Source organism: Aedes aegypti, chromosome 2 (assembly GCF_002204515.2).
Source record: "Aedes aegypti strain LVP_AGWG chromosome 2, AaegL5.0 Primary Assembly, whole genome shotgun sequence".
NCBI lineage: Eukaryota > Metazoa > Arthropoda > Insecta > Diptera > Culicidae > Aedes > Aedes aegypti.
In genome coordinates, this window is record NC_035108.1 from 300,789,563 (window position 1) to 300,813,586 (window position 24,024).

Here is a 24,024-nt window from a genome sequence, read left to right on the forward strand (position 1 = left end):
TGCGACCAAAATCAAAATAATCGGTCGGGGGGTCCAGAACATTTTTTTTTATTTTGTGTGAAATATTCATGGATATGTGTGTTTGTACCGACGCACATTGCGTTGAACGTAGATACGGGAAAAACTGCAAGATCAAACCATTTGAACACCTTGGCTTGGAAGGTAAAGTTGTTCTTGATCAAAAGAGCTGTAATAAGCATAAATGACATATAATATACGCATAATTGCAAAACTGTCTCAAACGTCATTTTAGTTATTGTCCACGAAAAACCTTTGTAAATCGTACTTAAATTGGTCATAATGATGTATGAAGTTATTAGGAAATATTACTCGCAAAACTTATGATCTCGTCCTAAGGTGAAGATGCATCGATATCAAACCTCGAATTTTCAAGAGCTTGTTTGTAGATTTGTATCTTGAGAACCTGACAACCTTTTGCGTTGAACATTTTATTGATTAGTCGCCACCAGCGAGTGACCAGTGAGTTACCGGTTGTCTGCTTCTCTAGTCTTGTGCTTTGGAAAATTCGAGGTTTGGCTTCTATGTATATGCACCCTTAAAACCATTGATAACCGAGTGTGTAGCTCGTTGTTATTAAGCAGATAAACGGACCAAAATAAGAACTGTCACCGCTGGGAGACAGAGGAATTCTCTTCATCGTAGCATTGTGAAATAAAGTGTAAATTCATTCGTTTGCTCAGTAATAACAAGCTATGGCTTTTAGGACGATATCATAAATTATGCGAGATTTCTCTTTTTACTCGTAGATACAAAAGTGACTTAACCGCTTTTCAAACAACACAATTTCAGTTATTCGAATTAACTAGTAGAGGGCTTCGCATGTGATAAACCTTGTTATAAGGCATGTAATATACTTGCCCCATGGTGCTGAAAAATACGCTAATTTGGATGGTATTTGAGATGTTTCAAATCTTATATTTTTTATGTTATTTTCTTAAAAGCACAGTGCTTACGAAAAGATCAGAAACTAACATCATGAGGCTAAAATGGGTTTGGGATTTTTGTACTTGTTTGCAGGGCTATAACCCCATATTAATGCCTCTACCGGCAGCTTCATTTTTTTCAAAATATTCAAATCGCGATAACTTTTTCGTTTCTCAATACTTTGGAAAATTTTTTCACAACTTCTCAAAAAACTCTCTTATTTTCAGAATCTGTATCGGTTTTGAGCATTGGTCATCTATATTCGGAGATATTCCAAAATTCCTTGGCGGACCGACGCATAGCCATAACTCTCGTAATTATCTCTGGCTACAGATTTTTTCTCATATTCGGTTATTCGCTTTTCAAAACTATACTTTGATGAAAGTCTATTGTGCAGAAATTAAATAAATCGGTGTAACTGTTTTTGAGCAATGAGCTTTTATGTTTTTGGTACCACTCTAGTCGTAACGAGCTCTTGAAAACTTCTTAAAACATCATATTGAAATTTTATATGGGAAGTGTCGGTCCCCCAAGTTGACCAGTTAACTAATGGTCAATACCGACATAGATTCCAAAAGTAGAAGAGTTTTTAGAGAAGTTGTGAAAGAATTGTGGAAAAATATAGAGGAACAAAAAAGTTATCGCGATTCAAATATATTTTTGTGCTGAAAAAATGAAGCTGTCGGTAGAGGGGTCAAACTAAATAATAGCAAACAAACTCATGAATATCTCTTCAGCTATCCGTCGAATTGGGGACGGACCTGGTGTAGTGGTTAGAATACTCGCCTCTCACGCCGAGGACCTGGGATCGAATCCCATCCCCGACATAGTCACTTATGACGTAAAAAGTTATAGTGACGACTTCCTTCGGAAGGGAAGTAAAGCCGTTGGTCCCGAGATGAACTAGCCCAGGGCTAAAAATCTCGTTAATAAAGTCAAATCAATCAATCTGTCGAATTGAATTTCTCTCTTCAGCAAATTCCTTTATTATTGTTTGAAGAATGAGCTTTTACAATGGGATAATAAGTTTGTACTTACATTACAGTACAAGCGTGTTTGGAACATACCTCAAAATTTCTTCATAGTAATCTCCATATAAACCTACATTGTCTTTGGGCCACCTTAAATCACCACCTAGAAAGCTGCGAATTCCACAGAACACTATTTTCATAGTAAGGATAGTAAGGAACATATGAGAGATTGGATTCTCAAACATTTTTTAATTTGAACCGCCCATACATAAACACATAGATAGGCAAATTCAAACTAATGTGCAGGTCTCTCGAAATAAAAAAAAAAAATACTCTGGACCCCCCGACCGATTATTTTGGTTTTAGCAGCAAATGAACGCGAAAAACCTAGACTTTATTGTGGAGAAGTTTCAGACTTACCTATTTTTTTGTAATAAACTTGTTCTACGAAACACACCGTGTGGATTGTAATACATTGAAACATCAAGGTTCTCGCTCTGTTGGATTAATTTTTTGTTGTTTATCATTAGTTTCAGGGATTGTTATCGTGGGAATCCAAAGAGCGAATTTTGTATGACTTCAATGTACGCCAATACTGCCATAAAGCATGTAATAATCACTAACATTCCTTCTCTCTTTATCCTTGTTTTCATATCTAACCCGCTTCGAGGAATGATTCATCGAAGAGGAAAGGCATCTCTTATCATGGCAGCGTAATGGCCGAGAAAACGTCGGTTTGCGGTCTTCATCCTCGGTTCTGCCCCACGCTCGCCAAATCGATACGTACTTGATCCGCCCACCTAGCTTGCTGCACTCCACGCCTTTGTTAAGTATGAAGTTTCTGTAATCATTGAATACTAATTGAAAGGTAAATCAAATGAACTTATTATTTAACTAATAACAAATTTGTTCCACAGAGCGATTTACAAAACACCACACAAAATCCCTCCTTTCACATATCCTTAGGCAAAACACTTCACTACCGTTATATGTATGACTGATTCATGTTCTTTTGACCTTGCATCATTCATACGTGTAGGGGAAGTCTAGAGTAAAAGCAAAACTTAAAGAACCTTCTGGTCAAAGATGTTGCGTTGCCTACTTCCCAAACTCCAAAACCCCCGGTGTATTATGGAAGGTGTGAGTTTTTAAACTTATGCTGGAGACTTGGCCCCTGACCCCCTTGTACATCAATAAAATAAAATAAAATAAAAAATATCAGGGATTTTCTTTAGAAATGATTATTTCTTTAAATATTGTACTACTAAGAATTTAGCAACCATATTTGGATGCAGGGAGCTCATATTCATTATGTAGAGTCGTTTAAAAAAATAACAATCACATTGACAAGTGATCAATTTCACCCCGAAATGGGATTCCCCGATTTTAATTTAAGGGATGATTTCTAGCACTAATAACATATTTGTTAGAAAATTTTGGCACATGAGCCAAAGAGGCTGATCGTCGTACTTGTTTTCCTGAATTCAGTTGTTTGGCATTTTAAACATCATTGCAAACAGACAATAAAAACCATGAAAAATGATCAATTTCACCCGATATTACGGTACATGTAAACTTTAAAACGTCAAAACCTTATAACAGCAAAAAAAAACTGCTTTTCTATGAAAAATAAGATATGCCTCGATGTTAACCAATTTTTCAATAGTTTACTCATGGAAGTCAATAGTTTTCATTATTGGAGTAGATTCTTAGAAAGATTTCCAATCGATTGGTGCAAAAATCTTGAAAATCTATGCGGGCGTTAGTATGTAATTAACAGTCAAAATCTAACCACTTTTCGTGACGTACCCCAGTATGTTGCCGTAAGACGTTATCCAACGTCAAAATATCAACGTCATATGCAGCCCAAATTCCCCTCTCACGAAACGTCAAATGCAGCCCACCGTTTTCATGGCTGAAAAAGTGAAAAGTATTGTGTTCAAAGCAAACTGTAATCAAAAACCTCAGTCGACGGAGCATTTTTTGACGTTGGATAACGTCTTACGGCAACATACTGGGGTACAATTTCGAAAAACGAAAAATCGCCCGCGTCACGAAAAGTGGTTAGATTTTGACTTTTAATAACTTAGTAACGCTCGCATAGATTTTCAAGATTCTTGCACCAATCGATTGGAAATCTTTCTACGAATCTACTCCAATAATGAAAACTATTGATTTTTATGACTAAAATATTGAAAAATTGGCAATTATCGAGGCATGTCTTATTTTTCATAGACAAGCACAGTTTTCTTGCTGTTATAAGGTTTTGAAGTTTACATGTACCGTAATTTCGGGTGAAATTGATCATTTTTCATGGTTTTTCTTGTCTATGTTTAATAATGTTGAAAATGCCAAACAACTGAATGCAGTAAAACAAGTACGACGGTCAGCCTCTTTGGCTCATGTGCCAAAATTTTCTAACAAATGTGTTTTTAGAGCTAAAAATCATCCCTTAAATAAAAAATCCTATTTCGAGATGAAATTGATCACTTGTCTATGTGATTATTAGGGGTATTCACTTAAACTTGCGTAAAATGAAATCCTGCGTAACTTTGGCAATGAAACATTTCAAATGAAATATTCCTCGTCTGCTTCAATACAATGTCAAATCAAAGAAATACAATCTAGTTATCCATTATAAACTTCAAACAGTCGTCCAAGGTTTGTTGTTTGAACTCAAAATTGTATTTTATCGTAGGAGGATATTTTTTCAGAACTGCTGTTTATGTATTCATTATTCGTTCAAATAATCTGAATCCAACTTAAGATACAGCAATAAATGAGAGCCAGTGCACTGTTTGTGGTCATTCTGGATATTTTTCCTTGTACCGTGTAAAAGGAAATGTCCATGATCTTCATATGTGCATGACTTGGGAGAGTAATGGTATGGGAATACTTATGGGACCTATGTGACAAAGCCAAATATGTGTAATTTCTATCTCACATGCTACAACAAGCCATGTTTCCAGTGTACCCGGTTCAACTACCTTCACTAGACACGAGACCAACGTAAACGGAAACTACGTAGACGTAGAATGGCCAACATGTGATTTTATTTCCAAGTGTACACTTAAGTTTGCCCAGAATCTTCTATTTTAATATCTATGCTTTACAATGTCCTGCAGTAGAAAGGTAAAACTTTGGGTTTTCAGTCTTTTCCGTTACATAATATTTGTAATTGTTTGGAATTCCCTTAGTGACACACTGACATTACCAAAGCATACTTCGATTGATTTTGAACATGCTGAAAGGTTTCATTGATTATTTACGCAGGTTCATGAAACATTTCATATAACCAGTTTAGCATGACTTACGCAGTGATTTACGCTCTTAAGTGAATACCCTTATTATTTTTTAAAACGACTCTACATAATGAATATGAGCTCCCTGAATTCGAATATGTTTGCTAAATTCTTAATAATGCAATATTTAAAAGTTAATTTCAAGAATTGCGATGGAAACGCCTAAATGTAGGCAATTTTCTAAGGAAATCCATGGTATGTAAAAGTTCATATTTGGAACCATTTTAAAAATCGAAGTTAAAAAATATTATACCCGTTATTTGAGCTAGAAAAAATTGCTAAAGTAGTTGCAAGAACATGTTCTTTTGTATTATTAAATAATAACAAGAATTCATTAAACATTTTAGGACCCAATTGGTACGACTTTAGAAGATGAAATCAGGCTCGGGGATATATATTAAGCATCCTCACAAACTTTACTTTAAATAATGCCGTTGTAATCGTCGCTACCTACCGTGGATCGCGCACAGGTTGGTATCCTCAAACAAACCGATCAGTTAGGCCACTCGCTTCCTGCAGGACCATGACGGCCGAGCTCTGGAATCGCAGATATGCCTCTACATTTCCCCGGATACCACGACGAAGTAGAAGAAGTTCTTCATGGTGCGGAACTTCTTCGAGTATCGAAAGGAGATCATGCCAATTATCGTCCGAGTGCCAGAGAAGGACTCTAAGCTAAACTGCGCACTATGGCCCTCCGAACATTTAGGGGGAATGCTCCTCCGGAAATCTAGGGGGTTGGTGTCAGGCCCTGCAAGCCAACCGTAAAAACACATCAGCACAGGAACGTCAACGAGAGAATACGGACCGGAACAATCGGCAAAGACCACAGCGACGAAAATGGACTAGCGATTGGAAACTCGGTACGTGGAACTGCAAATCTCTCAACTTCATTGGAAGTACTCGCATACTCTCCGATGTACTGAAGACCCGCGGTTTCGACATCGTAGCGCTGCAGGAGGTGTGCTGGACAGGAGCATTGGTGCGAACGTTTAGAGGTAATCATACCATCTACCAGAGCTGCGGCAACACACGCGAGCTGGGAACAGCTTTTATAGTGATGGGTGATATGCAAAGGCGCGTGATCGGGTGGTGGCCGATCAATGAACGAATGTGCAAGTTAAGAATCAAAGGCCGATTCTTTAACTTCAGCATAATCAACGTGCATAGCCCACACTCTGGAAGCACTGATGATGACAAGGACGCATTTTACGCGCAGCTCGAACGCGAGTACGACCGCTGCCCAAGCCACGACGTCAAGATCATCATAGGAGATTTGAACGCTCAGGTTGGCCAGGAGGAGGAGTTCAGACCGACGATTGGAAAGTTCAGCGCCCACCGGCTGACGAACAAGAACGGCCTACGACTGATAGATTTTGCCGCCTCCAAGAATTTGGCCATTCGTAGCACCTATTTCCAGCACAGCCTCCCGTATCGGTACACCTGGAGATCACCTCAGCAGACAGAATCGCAAATCGACCACGTTTTGATCGATGGACGGCACTTCTCCGACATAACCGACGTCAGAACCTATCGTGGCGCCAACATTGACTCCGACCACTACCTGGTGATGGTGAAACTGCGCCCAAAACTATCCGTCATCAACAATGTACGGTACCGACGCCCGCCCCGGTACAATCTCGAGCGGCTGAAACAACCGGATGTCGCCAATGCGTACGCGCAGCATCTTGAGGCAGCGTTGCCGGATGAGGGCGAGCTCGATAGGGCCCCTCTTGAGGACTGATGGAGGACAGTCAAAGCAGCCATTAACGACGCTGCCGAAAGCGTTGTCGGATATGTGGAACGGAGCTCAAGAAACGATTGGTTCGACGAGGAGTGCCAGGAGGTTTTAGAGGAGAAGAATGCAGCGCGGGCTGCAATGCTGCAGCATGGTACGCGGCAAAACGTGGAACGATACAGACTGAAGCGGAAACAGCAAAACCCGCCTATTCCGGGACAAAAAGCGCCGCCTGGAAGAGGTGGAATGCCAAGAGATGGAGTTGCTGTACCGTTCTCAAGAAACGCGGAAGTTCTATCAGAAGCTCAACACATCCCGCAAAGGCTTCGTGCCGCGAGCTGAGATGTGCCGGGATAAGGATGGGAGCATCTTGACGGACGAACGCGAGGTGATCGAAAGGTGGAAGCAGCACTACGATGAACACCTGAATGGCGCAGAGAACACAGGCACAGAAGGTCAGGACAGCGAAGGCGATGGCTACGTCAGCACAGCGGACAGCGGAAATCAACCAGCTCCCACGATGGAGGAAGTTAAAGATGCCATTCAACAGCTCAAGAACAACAAAGCCGCTGGCAAGGATGGTATCGGAGCCGAACTCATCAAGATGGGCCCGGACAGGTTGGCCGCTTGTCTGCATCGGCTGAAAGTCAGAATCTGGGAAACGGAACAGCTACCGGAGGAGTGGAAGCAAGGCGTTATATGCCCTATCTACAAAAAAGGCGACAAACTGGAGTGTGAAAATTATCGTGCAATCACCATCCTAAACGCCGCCTATAAAGTGCTATCCCAGATTCTCTTCCGTCGTCTATCACCTATAGCAAACGAGTTCGTGGGAAGTTATCAAGCAGGTTTCATCGACGGCCGCTCGACAACGGACCAGATCTTTTCCGTGCGGCAAACCTCCAGAAATGCCGTGAGTACCAAGTCCCTACGCACCATTTGTTCATTGATTTCAAGGCGGCATACGATAGTATCGACCGCATAGAGCTATGGAAAATCATGGACGAGAACAGCTTTCCCGGGAAGCTCACAAGATTGATCAGAGCAACGATGGACGGTGTGCAAAACTGCGTGAAGATCTCGGGCGAACACTCCAGTTCGTTCGAGTCTCGGCGGGGACTACGACAGGGCGACGGACTTTCGTGCCTGTTATTCAATATTGCGCTTGAAGGTGTCATGCGGAGAGCCGGACTTAACAGTCGAGGCACGATTTTCACGAGATCCGGACAATTTGTTTGCTTCGCGGACGACATGGATATTATTGGAAGAAAATTTGAAACGGTGGCAGATTTGTTCACCCGCCTGAAACGCGAAGCAACAAGAGTCGGGCTAATGGTGAATGCGTCGAAAACAAAGTACATGCTGGTTGGCGGAACTGAGCGCGACAGGGCCCGCCTAGGAAGCAGTGTTACGATAGACGGGGATACCTTCGAGGTGGTGGACGAGTTCGTCTACCTTGGATCCTTGCTGACGGCTGACAACAATGTTAGTCGGGAAATACGAAGGCGCATCATCAGCGGAAGTCGTGCCTACTATGGGCTCCAGAAGAAACTGCGGTCAAGAAAGATTCACCCCCGCACCAAATGCACGATGTACAAAACGCTCATAAGACCGGTAGTCCTCTATGGGCATGAGGCGTGGACTATGCTCGAGGAGGACTTGCAAGCTCTTGGGGTTTTCGAACGCCGAGTGCTAAGGACGATCTTCCGCGGCGTACAGGAGAACGGCGTGTGGCGGCGAAGGATGAACCACGAGCTCGCTCAACTCTACGGCGAACCCAGTATCGTGAAGGTAGCTAAAGCTGGAAGGATACGCTGGGCAGGGCATGTTGCAAGAATGCCGGACAACAACCCTGTAAAGATGGTGTTCGCCACGAATCCGGTCGGAACAAGAAGGCGTGGGGCGCAGCGAGCTAGGTGGATGGACCAGGTACACCAGGACCTGGAGAGCGTGGGTCACAGTCGAGGATGGAGAGAAGCGGCCATGAACCGAGGGAATTGGCGAAATATTGTTGGCGAGGCTTTATCAAGATAATTGATGTAAAGCCAAATAAAGTAAAAACAAGTAAGCCAATTATCGTGACTGGCAACTTAAACATCGATTTGAACAAAGAGGGAACATGGAGCTCGCGGACTTCATGGAGAAGTACCTCAACCCCAAATTGGCTTCGGAACCCACTAAAGCATCCAATCTTAGTGGATCATGCGTGAACCTAACGTTCGACCGGAATATTTGTTTGGGAAGCAAAAGTTACCGCTCATGCTTTTACTTCCAATGACGGATTCTATCGGTGTTGAAGTGTTAAAACCAACCAAATAATAACACACAATGTCCATAATAGGTCAGAATTGACATGCAACAAATAGTACGAAAATTGATTGGATTTTTATCAGTAGAATTCTTTCATAAATTCGTGACGGTCTCAAGCCAGGAAATAGAAGAAGCTAACGTTATCCAACGTCAACTTGGCGGTTGTATCTCGGAAACAATCTCTTACTTTTTAAACATGCTTAAACCTTTCAAAAAACAAAATTAAGAGTATAGTCACGAGCTATAGGTGGCAGTACTTGTTTTAAAAATATAAAATTTGCAACTATTTTATTCTATTTTATTTTCGAACCAAATATTTAAGAAATATTCAAAAAAATGATCAATGTTACCCCGGATTACGGTACATGTAAACTTCAAAACGTCAAAACCTTATAACAGCAAGAAAAATGTGCTTTTCTACGAAAAATAAGACATGCCTCGATATTTACCAATTTTTCAATAGTTTACTCATGAAAATCAATAGTTTTCATTATTTGAGTAGATTCGTAGAAAGATTTCCAATCGTTTGGTGCAAGAATCTTGAAAATTTATGCGTTTGTTAGTAAGTTATTAACAGTCGAAATCTAACCACTTTTCGTGACGCGAGCGCTTTTTCGTTTTTCGAAATTGTACCCCAGTATGTTGCCGTAAGACGTTATCCAACGTCAAAAAATCAGAGGGGGTTGTGTACAAGAAACGACCGCATGACGTTAACTACGCCAAGTGATTTTTTGCATTTGAATTTTAGTCGATTTTCATAGTTGCAGCCTTCTTTTAGTTCAAACTCTAACATAATATCGTGACGGTCCCAACATTTTAGATTTTAGTTGACACCCAATATATCGCCGTAAGACGTAGTTAACGTCAAAAGAAGAATGCGCGAAGAAGCAGAAATTGATCTGCTTTTATAGTGCACTAGCCAACCCAAAGGAATCGAGGAAGACAATATGAATGACTTTGGTTGGGTAAGAAAGGGCTCCACATTTTCCCAATTTTCGACAGTCTATCGTCAAAAATCGAAAGTTTTCTCCATTTGAGTAAAATGTTGTATAAATTTCCGACCGATTGGTAGGAAAATATTGAAAATCTACCGATAAATGGCTAGGTTATTACCATTCACGTTGGACCTAACGTTCAACCGGAATCTTTGTTTAGGGAGCAAGAGTTACCGCTCATGCACCTTCTACCATCGACCGATTCTATCGGTATTGAAGTGGTAACCGAATCAACCATATAATAACACACAATGTCCATAATACGTCAGAATTGACATGCAACAAATAGTATGAAAATTTATTGGATTTATATAAGTAGAATCTTTTATAAGTTCGTAACGATCTCAAGCCCGGAAATAGAAGAAGCAAACTTTATCCAACGTCAACTTGGCGGTCGTATCTAGGAAACAACCTCTTACTTTTGTTAATACTTTCAGTAAATTAGCTGTATGAATGAGTCTATGGCAGTTTGTATGAGACTCTTCATAAATCTCTAGATCTCCATGTTCAGAAGTGGTGCTTTCTACTCGAAGATCAGGATTCCAAAAATAATTGGAATGGGAACATGCGTGGCGTGGTAACGTCAGCTATCAACGGTTGCTTAGATTTTCAATCATTTCTCCCCTATTCCCTCTCCCTCGATGTAAACTTATTGTTTGGATATTCAGAAATTTCCAAAAAGATTGTTAAGTTTTGCATGTCCTTGACCTTTTACCCCTGCTTTACCTTTTTTCCTAGATGACGATTTCGATGATCAAATGAGTGAGAATATCGGAGAAACATCGAATCATTCGATTGGGACTACGGTGGAAAAAGTCGCTGCTAGCCAGAACAAAGACGAACAGAAGGCCAAGCAACCAAAGGCAGGTGCTTCTAGCTCAAATGTCGAAAAGCATAGATTTAAGTGTCCGGACTGTAAGTTTGTTGGAGCCACTAAATGGCTCCTTACCCGACATACGAGGGCCAAGCACGATCCGTCGAGTAAGATCTTCAAGTGCGATAAGTGCAGTTTCACCACGTCCGACAAGTGGCAGCTCACCCGGCACTTAAAAACGCACGACAAAAAGGAGCTCATCTGTGAGGACTGCTCGTTCACGACGAAGTCCCGGAAAGCATACGACCAGCACATGAAGACGCAGCACAAATATGGTCATTCTTCCAAAATGCTGACATGTCCAATATGCACCCGGCTCTTCGTGAACCAGAAGGAACTGGACGCACACGTTCTGGCCCAGCATCCAGATGCCAGAACGGCGTTTACGTGCAGTGAATGCGACGAGGATTTCGAAACGGAAAAATTGCTTCTAGAACACATCGACGATGTGCACTCGATCGTGACGCATCAGTGTCATCGATGTTCGTTGCGTTTGCAAACCGTTTCCGATCTCGAGCGGCATGTTGAATGCACTCATTCGGAAGGCACCGGTGGCCCATTCCGATGTGAAGTGTGCGAAATGTGCTTCAAGTACAAGATGTACCTAATGAAGCACATTGCACTCAAGCATCGGAAGCCGTAAAAACGCCACTTCCGTTCCATGCCGCTCTCCGCATTTCTTCGCCTCCTCCTGTTCGGTTCACAGTTCTGCCACCACCATTTACCAACACTCACCAATCCAAGATTCCATCGAACTTCCGGTTACTTGGCCCCATCTCTTCCGCTGATCGTCGATTCCACCCGACCATTCCCGCCGACCGCTTCCGTTCGTTTCCTGCACCATAAAGCGTCGCCAATTCGACGCAAGCCGTTCACGAAGCGAGAGAAATCGTACCCACAACCTGGAAACGGGTTGTGGGGATCCTCTGTTGTGCTGGGAGGGGTGTCCTCCAGTATTTATTCGGGTAAGATTTTTTCATTATTCTTTCCCAGCATTTGTCCAGGTTTCAACCATTGTTTTATTTCTTCTTTTTTCTCCAAATCTAGCTCCATCTTCTGATCGTTGCGGCTGCCTGCCGATTCGGTATCTCTACTCAATCGAGCTGTTATCTACGTTATCTACTCCATGGTTCCCTCCATTGACAGGTCGTGACGCCAACTCATAATCGCTAAGTAGAACGCTATATATCATCAGATGCATTTTGTTTGAATGTGGGATTAATCGTAGCAATTTCGACGAATGGACATGAACCATTCTGACAAGTTCCTACATTTAATCATTTTTTGAGCGTGAGACACTGTTATGTTTGCAGTCATGTGCCCAAAGAAAAGATATAAATACCACCTGATCAATCTCTTTTCTTCCTATCTTCATTTTCTAATCGCTTCACTTAACTTTGTTCCGTTTTCTTATACCTTGTAATTTTTGCTTTCTCCTTCTGATATTTTTCTTTCGCTTTTTCCATTTCAATATCACGTTTCTCTTCTCTGCATTACACGTGGCCAATATTAATGAATGTGTATACATAAACATTGGAAACATTCGAAATGGAAATTATGAGGAATCATCGCGTGTATGTTCATGATATCAGTGACCGAGTATCATCGACTTGAAGTCCATGCATGTTTTTCACGGTCTTCTATTAAGCAATCACTGACAAACAACTGACAAGTACCGTGTGAGGATAGCTGTTCTAGAACGGCAAATTGTCCGAAATTCGCTCTCTGCTGCAATAATACTCATCATCAATAGGATATTCTCTGGTTTCCTAACGAACAGTGTTCCATAAATTGATTTGAACAGTAGTGCACTTTCGAAAAAGATTCAGTTGGTATATCTAATGCCGATTTGCACCCACTTCAGAAACTGACTATCAAAATGTTTGCATAATATTCAGTTAGATATGCATGTTATGTGTGAAGGAATTTGAAATTTTGTATATTGCGTTGTAATGTTTGGAGAACGCAACGTTTTCAATAAATTCAATTTTCTACCAATGACATCAGCAGAGGACTGTAAATCTAACTTATAGGTTTTGCCGTTAAAAAAAGCAGTGACTTAATGATTACCGTGAGATCATCCAGCTAAGGTTGAACAAAAATATTACTGTGTTGCGAGTAAGTGTTTAATGTTTTAACGTGGCACAGTTATAGATAAAGCAGTAGTACCAGTCCTGCTGAAAATGCCGGAAGTATGAAATCAGTGTTTATGATGAGTACCGTAAAATCTGGTGTAATTGATCAGATGGGTGAAATTGATCGTCGTATCACACGATTTTATTTATTCGTAATGGAGCACAAATATCAATGTAAGCTGCAGTAAATGAACGTTGCTTGTCGTAACTATTGTCGAATTGTGTGTTGTGAAGTTTTTGCGTTAAAGAATGTTAATTAGTATGAAAAAACGTAAAATTTCAAAATCATGCACGGTGCAGTATTGACAAACACCTATGAACTTCTATTTATAAGCAAGGATTTGAACATGGTATCAACCTGAAAGTTTGTCAGGATGCTTGAGATATATCCCCAAATCAGATTTCATCACCAAAACTTGTACCAATTAGCTCACATAGTTGAAATAATTAAATTTCTGTTTGATATAATTGAATTCCTTAGGAAATTGCATACATGTTAAGAATTTTACAAGCATATTCGGATTCAGGGAGCTCACATTTATCATATAGAGTTGTTTTGGAAACTAACAATTTTTTTTTTTTTTGTTAAATTTCTTTATTAGTATCATTCCAAACATTACATTCATTTCTTATATCTAGGTGTTCTGTGTTATTAGACAACACTATCATCCTAATTTGGTAAAACAAATTTAAGATTTAATTAACATTTTGTTAACAACATATTACATTTCAGTTGCCGTAGCAGTTCAGTTTTTTTACAGGTGAGTTGATTTCACCTGCTTATAAGAGAAAAAAAAACGTTTTTAATATACTTAACTTAACTTAACCTAAACATATAACGCATTAATCGTGGCAATAGAAGATTGTTACGATTTTTGCCTGAAATTATTTATTATTTTATTTGACATTTGTTCCAATGTTTCAACATTGGATATTCTATGTAACTCATTGGTACTATACCAGGGAGGTAGTCTCAGAATCATTTTTCTATATTTTATTTTGAATTCTCTGCAGAGCTTTCTTCCTGGTATTACAACAGCTAGTCCATATTGTTACAGCATACAACATGGCTGGCCTGAAAATTTGTTTGAATATCAAAAGCTTGTTCTTAAGATAAAGTTTTGATTTTCTATTAATAAGGGGATAGAGACATTTTAACATATTTATTACATTTGGCTTGAATGCCCTCAATGTGATTTTTGAAAGTTAAATTCTTATCTAGCATGAGCCCTAGATACTTAACTTCATCTGACCAATTTATTGGAACCCCTCTCATCGTGACAACATGTCTACTTGAAGGTTTCAAATAAAGAGCTTTTGGTTTATGTGGGAATATTATTAGTTGAGTTTTGGAAGCATTAGGAGAAATCTTCCATTTTTGCAAGTATGAAGAAAATATATCCAAACTTTTTTGCAATCGACTACAGATGACACGCAGGCTTCGTTCTTTGGCGGAGAGGCCTGTGTCATCCACAAACAGAGATTTCTGACATCCCTGAGGTAGCTCAGGTAAGTCAGATGCGAAAATATTGTATAATATTGGTCCCAAAATGCTGCCTTGAGGAACACCAGCTCTTACAGGAAGTCTTTCAGATCTGGAGTTCTGATAATTAACCTGAAGTGTACGATTTGACAGATAACTTTGAATTATTCTAACAATGAATGTTGGAAAATTAAAGTTTTTTAATTTTACAATCAAGCCTTCATGCCAAACACTGTCGAATGCTTTTTCCAAATCCAGAAGGGCAAGACCAGTAGAATAGCCTTCAGATTTGTTGGAACGGATCAAATTTGTTACACGTAAAAGTTGATGAGTGGTCGAATGTCCATGGCGGAATACGAACTGTTCATTGGCAAAAATTGAATTTTCGTTGATGTGGGCCATCATTCTGTTCAAAATAACCTTTTCAAAAAGTTTACTGATGGAGGAAAGCAAACTGATTGGACGATAGCTAGAAGCTTCTGCAGGATTTTTGTCTGGTTTTAAAATTGGAACAACCTTAGCATTTTTCCATTTGTCAGGAAAATATGCTAATTGAAAACATTTGTTAAATATATCAACTAAAAATGATAAGCTACTTTCTGGAAGTTTCTTGATGAGGATGTAGAAAATTCCATCATCGCCAGGAGCTTTCATGTTTTTTGAATTTTTTAATAATAGTTCTCACTTCTTCCAAATCAGTCTCCCAGGCATTTTCGAAAACGTTCTCTTGATTGAGAATATTTTCGAACTCCTGAGTAACTTCATTTTCAATTGGACTAGTAAGTCCTAAATTAAAATTGTGCGCACTTTCAAACTGCATAGCAAGTTTTTGAGCTTTTTCGCAATTAGTTAGTAATAATTTGTTTTCCTCTTTCAATGCCGGTATTGGCTTCTGAGGTTTTTTCAAGATTTTCGATAATTTCCAAAAGGGCTTAGAGCCAGGGTCCAATTGAGAAATTTTATTTTCAAAATTTTTGTTTCTTAATTGAGCAAAACGTTTCTTGATTTCTTTCTGCAAATCGTGCCATATAATTTTCATAGCAGGATCGCGAGTGCGTTGAAATTGCCTTCTCCTCACGTTTTTTAAGACGGATCAAGAGTTTAAGATCATCGTCTATAATCACGGATTCAAATTTTACTTCACATTTTGGAATTGCAATGCTCCGGGCTTCAACAATGGAATTTGTTAAAGTTTCAAGAGCATTGTCAATATCAAGTTTAGTTTCTAAAGAAATGTTAACATCAAGATTAGAGTCAACATACGTTTTATATATATTCCAGTCGGCTCGTAAATAATTGAAAGTGGAGCTGATAGGATTGAGAATCGCTTCTTGGGATATTTGAAATGTAACAGGGACATGATCAGAATCAAAATCAGCATGAGCAACTAATTGGCTACAAAGATGACTAGAGTCGGTTTAAGACTAAATCAATCGTAGATAAATTTCTAGAAGAGGAAAAAGTAAGAGATTGTTTCCGAGATACAACCGCCAAGTTGACGTTGGATAACGTTAGCTTCTTCTATTTCCTGGCTTGAGACCGTCACGAATTTATGAAAGAATTCTACTGATAAAATCCAATCAATTTTCGTACTATTTGTTGCATGTCAATTCTGACCTATTATGGACATTGTGTGTTATTATTTGGTTGGTTTTAACACTTTCAACACCGATAGAATCCGTCATTGGAAGTAAAAGCATGAGCGGTAACTTTTGCTTCCCAAACAAATATTCCGGTCGAACGTTAGGTTCACGCATGATCCACTAAGATTGGATGCTTTAGTGGGTTCCGAAGCCAATTTGGGGTTGAGGTACTTCTCCATGAAGTCCGCGAGCTCCATGTTCCCTCTTTGTTCAAATCGATGTTTAAGTTGCCAGTCACGATAATTGGCTTACTTGTTTTACTTTATTTGGCTTTACATCAATTATCTTGATAAAGCCTCGCCAACAATATTTCGCCAATTCCCTCGGTTCATGGCCGCTTCTCTCCATCCTCGACTGTGACCCACGCTCTCCAGGTCCTGGTGTACCTGGTCCATCCACCTAGCTCGCTGCGCCCCACGCCTTCTTGTTCCGACCGGATTCGTGGCGAACACCATCTTTACAGGGTTGTTGTCCGGCATTCTTGCAACATGCCCTGCCCAGCGTATCCTTCCAGCTTTAGCTACCTTCACGATACTGGGTTCGCCGTAGAGTTGAGCGAGCTCGTGGTTCATCCTTCGCCGCCACACGCCGTTCTCCTGTACGCCGCGGAAGATCGTCCTTAGCACTCGGCGTTCGAAAACCCCAAGAGCTTGCAAGTCCTCCTCGAGCATAGTCCACGCCTCATGCCCATAGAGGACTACCGGTCTTATGAGCGTTTTGTACATCGTGCATTTGGTGCGGGGGTGAATCTTTCTTGACCGCAGTTTCTTCTGGAGCCCATAGTAGGCACGACTTCCGCTGATGATGCGCCTTCGTATTTCCCGACTAACATTGTTGTCAGCCGTCAGCAAGGATCCAAGGTAGACGAACTCGTCCACCACCTCGAAGGTATCCCCGTCTATCGTAACACTGCTTCCTAGGCGGGCCCTGTCGCGCTCAGTTCCGCCAACCAGCATGTACTTTGTTTTCGACGCATTCACCATTAGCCCGACTCTTGTTGCTTCGCGTTTCAGGCGGGTGAACAAATCTGCCACCGTTTCAAATTTTCTTCCAATAATATCCATGTCGTCCGCGAAGCAAACAAATTGTCCGGATCTCGTGAAAATCGTGCCTCGACTGTTAAGTCCGGCTCTCCGCATGACACCTTCAAGCGCAATATTGAATAACAGGCACGAAAGTCCGTCGCCCTGTCGTAGTCCCCGCCGAGACTCGAACGAACTGGAGTGTTCGCCCGAGATCTTCACGCAGTTTTGCACACCGTCCATCGTTGCTCTGATCAATCTTGTGAGCTTCCCGGGAAAGCTGTTCTCGTCCATGATTTTCCATAGCTCTATGCGGTCGATACTATCGTATGCCGCCTTGAAATCAATGAACAAATGGTGCGTAGGGACTTGGTACTCACGGCATTTCTGGAGGTTTGCCGCACGGAAAAGATCTGGTCCGTTGTCGAGCGGCCGTCGATGAAACCTGCTTGATAACTTCCCACGAACTCGTTTGCTATAGGTGATAGACGACGGAAGAGAATCTGGGATAGCACTTTATAGGCGGCGTTTAGGATGGTGATTGCACGATAATTTTCACACTCCAGTTTGTCGCCTTTTTTGTAGATAGGGCATATAACGCCTTGCTTCCACTCCTCCGGTAGCTGTTCCGTTTCCCAGATTCTGACTTTCAGCCGATGCAGACAAGCGGCCAACCTGTCCGGGCCCATCTTGATGAGTTCGGCTCCGATACCATCCTTGCCAGCGGCTTTGTTGTTCTTGAGCTGTTGAATGGCATCTTTAACTTCCTCCATCGTGGGAGCTGGTTGATTTCCGCTGTCCGCTGTGCTGACGTAGCCATCGCCTTCGCTGTCCTGACCTTCTGTGCCTGTGTTCTCTGCGCCATTCAGGTGTTCATCGTAGTGCTGCTTCCACCTTTCGATCACCTCGCGTTCGTCCGTCAAGATGCTCCCATCCTTATCCCGGCACATCTCAGCTCGCGGCACGAAGCCTTTGCGGGATGTGTTGAGCTTCTGATAGAACTTCCGCGTTTCTTGAGAACGGTACAGCAACTCCATCTCTTGGCATTCCACCTCTTCCAGGCGGCGCTTTTTGTCCCGGAATAGGCGGGTTTGCTGTTTCCGCTTCAGTCTGTATCGTTCCACGTTTTGCCGCGTACCATGCTGCAGCATTGCAGCCCGCGCTGCATTCTTCTCCTCTAAAACCTCCTGGCACTCCTCGTCGAACCAATCGTTTCTTGAGCTCCGTTCCACATATCCGACAACGCTTTCGGCAGCGTCGTTAATGGCTGCTTTGACTGTCCTCCATCAGTCCTCAAGAGGGGCCCTATCGAGCTCGCCCTCATCCGGCAACGCTGCCTCAAGATGCTGCGCGTACGCATTGGCGACATCCGGTTGTTTCAGCCGCTCGAGATTGTACCGGGGCGGGCGTCGGTACCGTACATTGTTGATGACGGATAGTTTTGGGCGCAGTTTCACCATCACCAGGTAGTGGTCGGAGTCAATGTTGGCGCCACGATAGGTTCTGACGTCGGTTATGTCGGAGAAGTGCCGTCCATCGATCAAAACGTGGTCGATTTGCGATTCTGTCTGCTGAGGTGATCTCCAGGTGTACCGATACGGGAGGCTGTGCTGGAAATAGGTGCTACGAATGGCCAAATTCTTGGAGGCGGCAAAATCTATCAGTCGTAGGCCGTTCTTGTTCGTCAGCCGGTGGGCGCTGAACTTTCCAATCGTCGGTCTGAACTCCTCCTCCTGGCCAACCTGAGCGTTCAAATCTCCTATGATGATCTTGACGTCGTGGCTTGGGCAGCGGTCGTACTCGCGTTCGAGCTGCGCGTAAAATGCGTCCTTGTCATCATCAGTGCTTCCAGAGTGTGGGCTATGCACGTTGATTATGCTGAAGTTAAAGAATCGGCCTTTGATTCTTAACTTGCACATTCGTTCATTGATCGGCCACCACCCGATCACGCGCCTTTGCATATCACCCATCACTATAAAAGCTGTTCCCAGCTCGCGTGTGTTGCCGCAGCTCTGGTAGATGGTATGATTACCTCTAAACGTTCGCACCAATGCTCCTGTCCAGCACACCTCCTGCAGCGCTACGATGTCGAAACCGCGGGTCTTCAGTACATCGGAGAGTATGCGAGTACTTCCAATGAAGTTGAGAGATTTGCAGTTCCACGTACCGAGTTTCCAATCGCTAGTCCATTTTCGTCGCTGTGGTCTTTGCCGATTGTTCCGGTCCGTATTCTCTCGTTGACGTTCCTGTGCTGATGTGTTTTTACGGTTGGCTTGCAGGGCCTGACACCAACCCCCTAGATTTCCGGAGGAGCATTCCCCCTAAATGTTCGGAGGGCCATAGTGCGCAGTTTAGCTTAGAGTCCTTCTCTGGCACTCGGACGATAATTGGCATGATCTCCTTTCGATACTCGAAGAAGTTCCGCACCATGAAGAACTTCTTCTACTTCGTCGTGGTATCCGGGGAAATGTAGAGGCATATCTGCGATTCCAGAGCTCGGCCGTCATGGTCCTGCAGGAAGCGAGTGGCCTAACTGATCGGTTTGTTTGAGGATACCAACCTGTGCGCGATCCACGGTAGGTAGCGACGATTACAACGGCATTATTTAAAGTAAAGTTTGTGAGGATGCTTAATATATATCCCCGAGCCTGATTTCATCTTCTAAAGTCGTACCAATTGGGTCCTAAAATGTTTAATGAATTCTTGTTATTATTTAATAATACAAAAGAACATGTTCTTGCAACTACTTTAGCAATTTTTCTAGCTCAAATAACGGGTATAATATTTTTTAACTTCGATTTTTAAAATGGTTCCAAATATGAACTTTTACATACCATGGATTTCCTTAGAAAATTGCCTACATTTAGGCGTTTCCATCGCAATTCTTGAAATTAACTTTTAAATATTGCATTATTAAGAATTTAGCAAACATATTCGAATTCAGGGAGCTCATATTCATTATGTAGAGTCGTTTTAAAAAAATAATAAGGGTATTCACTTAAGAGCGTAAATCACTGCGTAAGTCATGCTAAACTGGTTATATGAAATGTTTCATGAACCTGCGTAAATAATCAATGAAACCTTTCAGCATGTTCAAAATCAATCGAAGTATGCTTTGGTAATGTCAGTGTGTCACTAAGGGAATTCCAAACAATTACAAATATTATGTAACGGAAAAGACTGAAAACCCAAAGTTTTACCTTTCTACTGCAGGACATTGTAAAGCATAGATATTAAAATAGAAGATTCTGGGCAAACTTAAGTGTACACTTGGAAATAAAATCACATGTTGGCCATTCTACGTCTACGTAGTTTCCGTTTACGTTGGTCTCGTGTCTAGTGAAGGTAGTTGAACCGGGTACACTGGAAACATGGCTTGTTGTAGCATGTGAGATAGAAATTACACATATTTGGCTTTGTCACATAGGTTCCCATAAGTATTCCCATACCATTACTCTCCCAAGTCATGCACATATGAAGATCATGGACATTTCCTTTTACACGGTACAAGGAAAAATATCCAGAATGACCACAAACAGTGCACTGGCTCTCATTTATTGCTGTATCTTAAGTTGGATTCAGATTATTTGAACGAATAATGAATACATAAACAGCAGTTCTGAAAAAATATCCTCCTACGATAAAATACAATTTTGAGTTCAAACAACAAACCTTGGACGACTGTTTGAAGTTTATAATGGATAACTAGATTGTATTTCTTTGATTTGACATTGTATTGAAGCAGACGAGGAATATTTCATTTGAAATGTTTCATTGCCAAAGTTACGCAGGATTTCATTTTACGCAAGTTTAAGTGAATACCCCTAATAATCACATAGACAAGTGATCAATTTCATCTCGAAATAGGATTTTTTATTTAAGGGATGATTTTTAGCTCTAAAAACACATTTGTTAGAAAATTTTGGCACATGAGCCAAAGAGGCTGACCGTCGTACTTGTTTTACTGCATTCAGTTGTTTGGCATTTTCAACATTATTAAACATAGACAAGAAAAACCATGAAAAATGATCAATTTCACCCGAAATTACGGTACATGTAAACTTCAAAACCTTATAACAGCAAGAAAACTGTGCTTGTCTATGAAAAATAAGACATGCCTCGATAATTGCCAATTTTTCAATATTTTAGTCATAAAAATCAATAGTTTTCATTATTGGAGTAGATTCGTAGAAAGATTTCCAATCGATTGGTGCAAGAATCTTGAAAATCTATGCGAGCGTTACTAAGTTATTAAAAGTCAAAATCTAACCACTTTTCGTGACGCGGGCGATTTTTCGTTTTTCGAAATTGTACCCCAGTATGTTGCCGTAAGACGTTATCCAACGTCAAAACATGTGGGGCTATCAGGGTATTGAATTGAGAAATATCCTGAAGAGCACTCATCAAATAAAATTCTGCCGTTGGAATTACTTTGAGAATTATTCCATGACCGATGTTTGGCATTAAAGTCACCAATGACAAAAAATTGGGGTGGGTAATGTCTATTACATTACCGCGGGGTTGACGTAGAACTACGATGATTAGTAATTTGATTTGTCATGTGCATGAATTTGTAAGTGTACTAGTTTTGTGTTGTTATTGATCGGATGAAGTTTTCAGAAGTTAACTCTTTTTGGACTCATTTTGGTAGTCCTGAAAAGAACCATTTGTCGTTCTGTGGTTTCGAGAACCAGTGTATGGTGTTCCAGGAATAATGCCAGATGATTGAATTTGTTTTGTTTGGTCGTTGCTTCCTTGTGTTGCTTGGTTGGGTGATCGGTTTCTGGCTCCAGCTGTAGTTCACCAAACTCCTCCAGTAGATTAGATGTTTGATAGCTCGGGTGCTTCGATCGTGGTAATCGATTGAATCGGTCCAGTGCTTTGGTCTGTAGCAATATCCATTGCATGAGCATTTAGGCTCTGTACATTGATACTCATCAATATGCAGGCTTGGCCGCTATGATCCAGTATTTCACGCAGTTCGTCTCAAAGCGTCACTAATCGATGATTGCCTAAGCGCTGCAGCTCATTCCTCAAGTCAACCCTTGGAATTGCTGCCTTTGGCGTGATGGAACTGGGAAGAATTGGTAGAGTTTGTCAAAAATAGTCCTTGCAGTGATGTAACCCGCGACAAACCAACATATACCAATTGCTGATCCTGGCTTTTGTCATAGTCGTACACGACCTCGGGGAAAGTTCCACCTTGCGACTTATGAACAGTTAAAGCACAGGCACTAACCATCGGGAACTGAATGCGTTTGCATTTGATTATGCCGCACAGTTTGAAAGTAAAATAAAAATTCTCTATACAGGAGTGAAATTGGAATTTCAAAACCAAGAGCCTTACATTGGCATGAAATATTTTGAACTCTTATAACTGTTTGCTGGTTCAACGAAATTCCTTGAATGGCACCTCAATTGAAAGACAAGACATCAAAGAATCATGTCGTTTACTTACTGAATCCCACATACCTGTCCAAATAGTTTAATAACTGTTTTAAAACAGAACGTTGATTTCAAGCAAATTTATAAATAGGGGTGCTAGAGAAAATTTGACGTCATTTGCTTTCAATTCTCCGCTTCGATCGCATCTCAGCAGGCAACAGATCGTCTTGCTCTGACCGGGCGTGCTTCTCAGGCACAGACATCGACAGCGAGGGACCTCCCCGTTTGTCTTGCTTCGCTCAAATCAAACTGTCAAGCGAGCGAGAGAAGATGCCGTCCGAAGCCAAAGTCATCACCGCTGCCGCCGCCAAGAAGAAGAAGAATATGAACCAGTCCACAAGACGCTGCTGCAGTGCCATCGGGGTGAGTGCTCAGCATTCCACAACAATTGTAAAATAGAGTGGCATTTCCAACAGCGTCTTTGATGTTCCATATTTGTGGGAACACTTTGATTAGCAAAATTATCACATGTAACAAAATTGTGACATATTAAGAATGCTTTTGAAAAGAAATTTTCATTGAACAATTTTAATAATTTTGGCACCCATGGATCAGAAATTTACCGTCATAATAAAGAAAACTATTGATTATCAATATCTCTTATTGAATATTTAGTTAATGTCAACCCTTCCAGCAATTCATGTTCGACCAATTTCTCACGCATTAGCATTCTCCGCAATTTTCAAGTAATTCTAAGCCCAACACATTATTGGCACATATTCATTTCCCAGATTGGTCGATCAGAAAGCGAAGAGCACAAAAGGGAGGAGCATCATCTGCTATTCTGAGGTTATAAAACATGCTGCCTTCGTTGGATTCAGTTACATTCCATTTCCGCTTTCGAGCTGGTAAGAGCTCCTCCGAACTTGCTCAGCGAGAAGTACCTCGCTGCTAGAAATCTGCTGAGCTGTCATTCTTCAAGCTGCCAATCCAGCATCTGGTCTGTGAAATCGCTCAAGATTTCTAGGTTGACCGATCCGCGCTTCTAGATTTCGCCTCGTGGTAAACTCGTGGTCACAGCATCCAAGCTCAATCGGCCCTTTTCAGGGCCAACATACGTTCATAAAACGGTTTATTGGATGATATTTACTGATTTATCTATAATGATCTAAATATCGCGGTATACTACAATTTGGTTCACATAATTTACCCCACATAATT

The 24,024-nt window shown here is 41.3% G+C and overlaps 1 protein-coding gene across 1 annotated transcript; it reads left to right on the plus strand.

Moving 5' to 3' along the window:
• The first annotated feature begins 11,019 nt into the window (after positions 1-11,019).
• Positions 11,020-12,220, plus strand: LOC110675188 (zinc finger Y-chromosomal protein-like). Its single transcript, XM_021839595.1, has one exon. It carries the CDS (start codon positions 11,020-11,022, stop codon positions 11,776-11,778), a length of 759 nt encoding a protein of 252 aa, XP_021695287.1. The 3' UTR covers positions 11,779-12,220.
• Positions 12,221-24,024: the final 11,804 nt, after the last annotated feature.